Source organism: Salvelinus namaycush, chromosome 17 (assembly GCF_016432855.1).
Source record: "Salvelinus namaycush isolate Seneca chromosome 17, SaNama_1.0, whole genome shotgun sequence".
NCBI lineage: Eukaryota > Metazoa > Chordata > Actinopteri > Salmoniformes > Salmonidae > Salvelinus > Salvelinus namaycush.
The window spans coordinates 38,176,893-38,186,707 of record NC_052323.1 but is presented as its reverse complement, the minus strand read 5'-3'; the positions used below and the strand labels follow the sequence as shown (position 1 = coordinate 38,186,707).

The 9,815-nt window shown below is 41.3% G+C and overlaps 1 protein-coding gene across 1 annotated transcript; it reads left to right on the top strand.

Moving 5' to 3' along the window:
- The first annotated feature begins 2,533 nt into the window (after positions 1–2,533).
- LOC120062105 (transcription termination factor 1) lies at positions 2,534–5,496 on the top strand. Its single transcript, XM_039011915.1, has 3 exons — positions 2,534–2,636; positions 2,956–3,041; positions 5,009–5,496. The coding sequence occupies exons 1-3, from the start codon at positions 2,581–2,583 to the stop codon at positions 5,200–5,202; spliced, it is 336 nt and encodes a 111-aa protein (XP_038867843.1). The 5' UTR covers positions 2,534–2,580; the 3' UTR covers positions 5,203–5,496.
- Positions 5,497–9,815: the final 4,319 nt, after the last annotated feature.

Genomic DNA, 9,815 nt, shown 5'->3' with positions numbered 1-9,815 from the left:
ATTTATTAGCCTAGTGACTTACTAATGTGGTGTAATATGATTTATTAGTCCAGTGACTTACTAATGTGGTGTAATATGATTCATTAGCCCCGTCTAGTGACTTACTAATGTGGTGTAATATGATTCATTAGCCCCGTCTAGTGACTTACTAATGTGGTATAATATGATTTATTAGTTTAGTGACTTACTAATGTGGTATAATATGATTTATTAGCCCAGTGACTTACTAATGTGGTGTAATATGATTTATTAGTCTAGTGACTTACTAATGTGGTATAATATGATTTATTAGTCTAGTGACTTACTAATGTGGTATAATATGATTTATTAGCCCAGTGACTTACTAATGTGGTGTAATATGATGTATTAGTCTAGTGACTTACTAATGTGGTATAATATGATTTATTAGTCTAGTGACTTACTAATGTGGTGTTATATGATTTATTAGTCCAGTGACTTACTAATGTGGTATAATATGATTTATTAGCCTAGTGACTTACTAATGTGGTATAATATGATTTATTAGTCTAGTGACTTACTAATGTGGTGTAATATGATTTATTAGTCTAGTGACTTACTAATGTGGTATAATATGATTTATTAGCCCAGTCTAGTGACTTACTAATGTGGTATAATATGATTTATTAGCCCAGTGACTTACTAATGTGGTATAATATGATTTATTAGTCTAGTGACTTACTAATGTGGTGTAATATGATTTATTAGCCCAGTGACTTACTAATGTGGTGTAATATGATTTATTAGCTCAGTGACTTACTAATGTGGTGTAATATGATTTATTAGTCCAGTGACTTACTAATGTGGTGTAATATGATTTATTAGCCTAGTGACTTACTAATGTGGTATAATATGATTTATTAGCCCAGTGACTTACTAATGTGGTATAATATGATTTATTAGTCTAGTGACTTACTAATGTGGTATAATATGATTTATTAGCCCAGTCTAGTGACTTACTAATGTGGTATAATATGATTTATTAGTCCAGTGACTTACTAATGTGGTGTAATATGATTTATTAGCCCAGTCTAGTGACTTACTAATGTGGTGTAATATGATTTATTAGTCCAGTGACTTACTAATGTGGTGTAATATGATTTATTAGTCCAGTGTCTTATTAATGTGTTGTAATATGATTTATTAGTCCAGTCTAGTGACTTACTAATGTGGTATAATATGATTTATTAGTCTAGTGACTTACTAATGTGGTATAATATGATTTATTAGTCTAGTGACTTACTAATGTGGTGTAATATGATTTATTAGCCCAGTGACTTACTAATGTGGTATAATATGATTTATTAGCTCAGTGACTTACTAATGTGGTGTAATATGATTTATTAGCCTAGTGACTTACTAATGTGGTGTAATATGATTTATTAGCCTAGTGACTTACTAATGTGGTATAATATGATTTATTAGCCCAGTCTAGTGACTTACTAATGTGGTGTAATATGATTTATTAGTCTAGTGACTTACTAATGTGGTATAATATGATTTATTAGCCCAGTCTAGTGACTTACTAATGTGGTGTAATATGATTTATTAGTCCAGTGACTTACTAATGTGGTGTAATATGATTTATTAGTCTAGTGACTTACTAATGTGTTGTAATATGATTTATTAGTCCAGTCTAGTGACTTACTAATGTGGTATAATATGATTTATTAGTCTAGTGACTTACTAATGTGGTATAATATGATTTATTAGTCTAGTGACTTACTAATGTGGTGTAATATGATTTATTAGCCCAGTCTAGTGACTTACTAATGTGGTATAATATGATTTATTAGTCTAGTGACTTACTAATGTGGTATAATATGATTTATTAGTCTAGTGACTTACTAATGTGGTATAATATGATTTATTAGCCCAGTGACTTATTCATGTGGTATAATATGATTTATTAGTCTAGTGACTTACTAATGTGGTGTAATATGATTTATTAGTCCAGTGACTTATTCATGTGGTATAATATGATTTATTAGTCCAGTCTAGTGACTTAGTGGCGCAGTGGTCTAGGTTACTGCATCGCAGTGCTAGCTGCGCCACCAGAGTCTCTGGGTTCGCGCCCAGGCTTGGCTGGCCGCAACCGGGAGATCCGTGGGGCGACGCACAATTGGCATAGCGTCGTCCGGGTTAGGGAGGGTTTGGCCGGTAGGGATATCCTTGTCTCAGTATGTAAAAAATGTAATAAAAAATGTATGCACTCTACTGTAAGTCGCTCTGGATAAGAGCGTCTGCTAAATGACTAAAATGTAAATGTAAAATGTGTAATATGATTTATTAGTCCAGTGACTTATTCATGTGGTATAATATGATTTATTAGTCTAGTGACTTACTAATGTGGTGTAATATGATTTATTAGCCCAGTGACTTATTAATGTGGTGTAATATGATTTATTAGCCCAGTCTAGTGACTTACTAATATATGCTATATTACAGGGTCAAATGTAGTCTTTTGTTCTTGTTATGAAGGCGTATGAAATTGTCATGGTCCACATTTTGTACTTTGGGAATATTGATATATTGTCAATTTGACCTTTCAGGTTGAACACAATGCAGGTGGAAGATGCTGCAGATGTTGACTGGGAAGAAATTGCTGACACAATTGGGTAAGAGGTTGTTATTAGACACAGATTATACTTTGTTTTGGACAATGTTGCATTTGTATTATTCCTGACATTTCCACTGACGAGGTTTGTATTATGTTTAGTATTACGTTTATTTCTTAAATCTCTTGACACAACACAGATGTTTTGTCTACTAACTCGGTTGATAAACGTCAAAGAAAGGGGGATCTGTACAGTACAAGCACAGCCTTTGTTTCCTATCTTCTAGAAGTGAGGAGTACAACCGCACATGGCAGGGTCATTGTGGTTTATGTGTGTGGGAATGCAGTGTTATGTGCTAACATTTCTTTCATGTCCAAAGGTGTGTTATACCTTGCTACGTACAGATGCACTACCACTGGCTAAAAGTAGGCAAAGTTCCTTTGTGGCAGAGCATGTCTTTCTGTGGTAGGTATAAGCTTCTGTCAAATACACATTTTATTTATTTTTTCATACACAGCACTAGGTTTTTAGTATACGGTTGAGGTATGCAATAGAATAGTTGATTGCGAGTCACTATGATCAGTGACATAACTTCCAAAGGACAGAAAGTGTAGCTAGCTCCCCCTTGACTGCATGTTTTAACCTCCTATTCATCTCCATCACCTAAGGAAAGTATTCAGACCCCTGGAATTTTCACATTTTGTTACGTTACAGCCTTATTCTAAAATGGAATAAATCATTTTTTTAATCTACACACAATACCCCATAATCACAAAGCAAAAACAGGTTTCTCAACATGTTTGTTAAAAATAAAAAGTATTCAGACCCTTTACTCTGTCCTTTGTTGGAGCACCTTTGGCAGCGACTACAGCCTCGAGTCTTCTTGGGTATGACGCTACAAGCTTGGCACACCTGTATTTGGGGAGTTTCTCCCATTCTTCTCTGTAGATCCTCTCAAGCTCTGTCAGGTTGGATGGGGAGCGTTGCTGCACCGCTTTTTTCAGGTCTGTCCTGAGATGTTCGATCGGGTTCAAGTCCAGGCTCTGGCTGGGCCACTCAAGAACATTCAGAGACTTGTCCCGAAGCCACTCCTGCGTGGTCTTGGCTGTGTGCTTACAGTAGGGTCGCTGTCCTGTTGGAAGGTGAACCTTCGCCCCAGTCTGAGGTCCTGAGCGCTCTGGAGCAGGTTTTCATCAAGGATCTCTGTACTTTGCTCCGTTCATCTTTCCCTTGATCCTGACTAGTCTCCCAGTCCCTGCCGCTGAAAAACCTTCCCACAGCATTATGCTGCCACCACCATGCTTCACAGTAGGGATGGTGCCAGGTTTCCTCCAGACGTGACGCTTGGCATTCAGGCCAAAGAGTTCAAACTTGGTTTAATCAGAACAGAGAATCTTGTTTCTCATGGTCTGAGAGTCCTTTAGGTGCCTTTTGGCAAACTCTAAGCGGGCTGTCATGTGCCTTTTTACTGAGGAGTGGCTTCCGTCTGGCCACTCTACAATAAAGGCCTGATTGGTGGAGTGCTGCAGAGATGGTTGTCCTTCTGGAAGGTTCTCCCATCTCCACTGAGGAACTCTGGAGCTCTGTCAGAGTGACCATCGGGTTCTTGGTCACCTCCCTGACCAAGGCCCTTCTCCCCTGATTGCTCAGTTTGGCTGGATGGCCAGCTCCAGGAAGAGTCTTGGTGGTTCCACATTTCTTCCATTTAAGAATGATGAAGACCACTGTGTTCTTGGGGACCTTCAATGCTGCAGAAATGTTTTGGTACCCTTCCCCAGATCTGGAGCTCTACGGACAATTCCTTCGACCTCATGGCTTGGTTTTTGCTCTGACATGCACTGTCAACTGTGGGACCTTTATATATAGACAGGTGTGAGCCTTTCCAAATCATGTCCAATCAATTGAATTTACCACAGGTGGACTCCAATCAAGTTGTAGAAACATCTCTACGATGATCAATGGAAACAGGATGCACCTGAGCTCAATTTCGAGTCTCATAGCAAAGGGTCTGAATACTTATGTAAATAAGGTATTTGTTTTAATTTTGAATACATTTGCAAAATTTCTCAATTTGTATTCGCTTTGTCATTATGGGGTATTGTGATGTCATTATGGGGTATTGTGATGTCATTGTGGGGTATTGTGTTTAGATTGCTGAGGATGTTTATTTTATCCATTTCAGAATAAGGCTGTAACGTAACAATGTGGAAACAGTCAAGGGGTCTGAATACTTTAAAGGCACTGTATGTGAAAATTGCTTTTTTCTATGTTCTGAAAGATAAGGAAAGTGCCTCGTCTTCACATGTAAAAACAGTGATTGCCCCCCCCCCCCCCCCCAAAATGTAATCTTTTTTTAAATATAATGATCATTTGAGGAAGAGTCATGTTTGCTGGACACATTTACTGATTTAATGTATGTGTTTTACTTTCAGAGATCATTGATTTCCTGTACAGTAGTGTTCTGCCCCAGTTTGAAGAGCTCCTCCGACACAGTCAGATTGAGTCAGGGGAGACTGAGTCCAGAGATCTCCACCAGGTTCAGATTGAGTCAGGGGAGACTGAGTCCAGAGACGATCGACGAGAGCACTTCTTGCTTTCAGAGATCTTTGAAAATGAGGACGACTGAGATTATTACAGCGAGGTTCAGAACAGTTGATAACCAATACACAGTTCTCAGAGGCTCAATGACCCAGGGTTTTTTTCTGGGTCAAAAAGGGGCTTATGTTGGGGGTAGCAGTCGACATGGGTGAGTTATAGAGGCCTCCATCTTGGCAGTGTAGAGATTCTATTTTTTTTAGGCCAATTTCAGTTGCAACACTAACGAGTTCCAAACTGCCTCTGGAAGCAACGTCAGCACAAGAACTGTTCGTCGGGAGATTCATGAAATGGGTTTCCATGGCCGAGCAGCCGCACACAAGCCTCAGATCACCATGCGCAATGCTAAGCGTCAGATGGAGTGGTAAAGCTCACCGCCATTGGACTCTGGAGCAGTGGCAACGCCTTCTCTGGAGTGATGAATCACGCTTCACCATCTGGCAAATGATCGGATCATTTGTACATTTTATAATTAGTGCGGCTTATGTTTTAGCCTTATTTTTGTTCTTGTGGTTTTTATATCAGCCCTTAGCACACAGTTTAAAAACATTTTATTAAATCTGTATTGCTGTTTATCACTTGTTTTCTTTGGTCTAAATAAATTAAACTAAACAGCGCCCCTGTTTAATGTGTTCATGTCATATTAAAAGGTAATACATTTTTACAGTTACATTAAGTCTTTACTATAAAACCATTCATATTGTGCAAGTGCACACATTGGAGGTACTGTGGAAAAATACCCCCCCCCCCCCCCCCTCTGGAAATCAAATGCCCGTCATGTCAGAAACCCGGGACCTCCCAAGTTAAAATAAACAGGTTATTTCCCTAGAGCTTCCTATTGGTTGATTCTGATACTTCCCAAGTGGAGAAACTCGGGATCCAACTCTTCCGGTTAGATTAGCAAGTCGGACGTTTCCTAGTTCCGACTAGCACATGAACCTTAATGCAGAGGGCACCATGTTAATGTGTGACCTTAGAACGGTTATGGACGTTAAATTGAACCATTCAGGCTATGAGGGTACTATAGAGTAGAATGGGGTCAGACACTGCTGTTGGCACAAGGCATACAAACTTGTCTGCAAGAAATAATCACTGCCTATTTGTTTACGCAGGGCGCCGACAGATGGTCAGCTCGCTTTGAGTTCTTAGGAAACTATGCAGTATTTTGTTTTTTTTATGTATTATTTCTGATTGTTATCATTATCATTGTTAACACAGGAAATCTCAAGTGTTATTACGTACAGCCGGGAAGAACTATTGGATATAAGACGTCAACTTACCATCATTACGACCAGAAATACGTCTTTGCCGAAGTGGATCCTTTGTTCGGACCTCCACCCTGGACATGGGATCTCATCCCAGAGGGCAACCCAGAACAACGCGGTCGCCGCAGGAGAGGCAGACGGAGCGGCCTATTGGTCAGACTCAGAAGGAGAGCACACCATCCATATTACTCGCCAATGTCCAATCTCTAGACAACAAGGTGGATGAGAGAGACAGACGGAGCGGCCTGCTGGTCAGACTCAGAAGTAGAGCACACCATCCATATTACTCGCCAATGTCCAATCTCTAGACAACAAGGTGGATGAGAGAGACAGACGGAGCGGCCTACTGGTCAGACTCAGAAGTAGAGCACCCCATCCATATTACTCGCCAATGTCCAATCTCTAGACAACAAGGTGGATGAGAGAGACAGACGGAGCGGCCTACTGGTCAGACTCAGAAGTAGAGCACACCATCCATATTACTCGCCAATGTCCAATCTCTAGACAACAAGGTGGATGAGAGAGACAGACGGAGCGGCCTACTGGTCAGACTCAGAAGTAGAGCACACCATCCATATTACTCGCCAATGTCCAATCTCTAGACAACAAGGTGGATGAGAGAGACAGACGGAGCGGCCTACTGGTCAGACTCAGAAGGAGAGCACACCATCCATATTACTCGCCAATGTCCAATCTCTAGACAACAAGGTGGATGAGAGAGACAGAGATTGTAACATTCTCTGTTTCATGGAAACATGGCTCTCTCGGGATATGTTGTCACAATCGGTTCAGCCACAGGGCTTCATCGCGCCAACAAAGATAAACAACTCTCTGGGAAGAGGAAGGGGGGGTGTATGCTTTATGATTAACACCTCATGGTGTGATCATAACAACATGCAGGAACTCAAGTCATACTGCTCACCTGATCTAGAATTCCTTACATTCGAGTGCCAGACATTTTACCTAGCAAGAGAATTCTCGTCAGTTATAGTCTCAGCTGTGTACATTCCCCCTCAAGCAGACACCCATCAAGGAACTTCACTGGACTATATGCAAACTGGAAACCATACAGTCGTGGCCAAAAGTTTTGAGAATGACACAAATATTAATTTTCACAAAGTTTGCTGCTTCAGAGTCTTTAGATATTTTTGTCAGATGTTACTGTGGAATACTGAAGTATAATTACAAGCATTTCATAAGTGTCAACGGCTTTTATTGACAATTACATGAAGTTGATGCAAAGAGACAATATTTGCAGTGTTGGCCCTTCTTTTTCAAGACCTCTGCAATCTTCCCTGGCATGCTGTCAATTAACCTCTGGTCCACATCCTTACTGATGGCAGCCCATTCTTGCATAATCAATGCTTGGAGTTTGTCAGAATTTGTGGGTTTTTGTTTGTCCAGCTGCCTCTTGAGGATTGACCACAAGTTCTCAATGGGATTAAGGTCTGGGGAGTTTCCTGGCCATGGACCCAAAATATCGATGTTTTGTTCCCCGAGCACCTTGGAAAAAGTGATAATTATCATGCTGGAAAAGGCATTGTTCATCACCAAACTGTTCCTGGATGGTAGGGAGAAGTTGCTCTCGGAGGATGTGTTGGTACCATTCTTTATTCATGGCTGTGTTCTTAGGCAAAATTGTGAGTGAGCCCACTCCCTTGGCTGAGAGGCAACCCCACACATGAATGGTCTCAGGATGCTTTACTGTTGGCATGACACAGGACTGATGGTAGCACTCACCTTGTTTTTTCCAGATGCCCCAAACAATCGGAAAGGGGATTCATCAGAGAAAATTACTTTACCCCAGTCTTTACCCCAGTCCTCAGCATTCCAATCCCTGTACCTTTTGCAGAATATCAGTCTGTCCTGACGTTTTTCCTGGAGAGAAGTGGCTTCTTTGCTGCCCTTCTTGACACCAGGCCATCCTCCAAAAGTCTTCGCCTCACTGTGCGTGCAGATGCACTCACACCTGCCTGCTGCCATTCCTGAGCAAGCTCTGTACTGGTGGTACCCCGATCCCGCAGCTGAATAAAGTTTAGGAGACGGTCCTGGCGCTTGCTGGACTTTCTTGGGCACCCTGAAACCTTCTTCACAACATTTGAACAGCTCTCCTTGAAGTTCTTGATGATCCGATAAATGGTTGATTTAGGCAGCAATATCCTTGCCTGTGAAGCCCTTCCTGTGCAAAGCAATGTGTTTCCTTGCAGGTAACCATGGTTGACACAGGAAGAACAGTGATTCCAAGCACCACCCTTCTTTTGAAACTTCCAGTCTGTTATTTGAACTCAATCAGCATGACGGAGTGATCTCCAGCCTTGTCCTCATCAACACTCACACCTGTGTTAACGAGAGAATCACTGATGTGATTTAAGCTGGTCCTTTTGTGGCAGGGCTGAAATGCAGTGGAAATGTTTTTTGGGATTCAGTTCATTTGCATGGCAAAGAGGGACTTTGGAATTGCAATTAATTGATCTGATCACTCTTCATAACATTCTGGAGTATATGCAAATTGCCATCATACAAACTGAAGCAGCAGACTTTGAAAATGTATATGTGTCATTCTCAAAACTTTTGGCCACGACTGTACAGGCTGCATTTATTGCAGCTGGGGATTTTAACAAAGCAAATTTGAGAACAAGGCTACCTAAATTCTATCAGCATATTGATTGCACTACGCGCATGCGCAATACTCTCGACCACTGCTACTCTAACTTCCACGATGCTTAAAAAGCCCTCCCCCAACCTCCCTTCGACGACCACAACGCCATCTTGCTCCTCCTTTCTTTATAGGCAGAAACTTAAACAGGATACACCAGTGACGACAATCATTCAACGCTGGTCCGACCAATCGGAAGCCACACATTAAGATTGTTTTGATCAAGCGGACTGGAATATGTTCCGGTCAGCCTCAGCGAACAACATCGATCTATACGCTGACTCGGTGAGTGCGTTTATAAAGAGGTGCATTGGAGATGTTGTACCCACTGACCAGTAAAACCGACACTAACAAGAAACCGTGGATGGATGGCGGCATTCTCGCAAAACTGAAAGTGCGAACCACCGCATTTAACCATGGAAAGAGGTCTGGGAATATGACTGAATATAAACAGTGTAGTTATTCCCTCAGCAAAGGCAATCAAACAAACAATACCTATGCCAGTACAGGGACAAAGTGTAGTCGCAATTCAACGGCTCAGACACGAGACGTATGTGGCAAGGTCTACAGGAAATCACAGACTACAAAAATAAATCCAGCCACGTCATGGACACCGACGTCACGCTTCCAGACAAACTAAACACCTTCTTTGCTGCTTTGAGGATAATACAGTGCCACCGTCGCGGCCCGCTAACAAGGACTCCGCCCCCTCTCCTTCACCGT

Bases quoted from the DNA above. Each gene is read 5' to 3' on its own strand.
- LOC120062105 (XM_039011915.1), top strand. From the start codon at position 2,581: ATGCAGGTGGAAGATGCTGCAGATGTTGACTGGGAAGAAATTGCTGAC. The intron at 2,637-2,955 runs GTAAGAGGTTGT...TCATGTCCAAAG, and splicing joins GAAATTGCTGACACAATTGG to GTGTGTTATACCTTGCTACG. The intron at 3,042-5,008 runs GTAGGTATAAGC...TTTTACTTTCAG, and splicing joins GCAGAGCATGTCTTTCTGTG to AGATCATTGATTTCCTGTAC.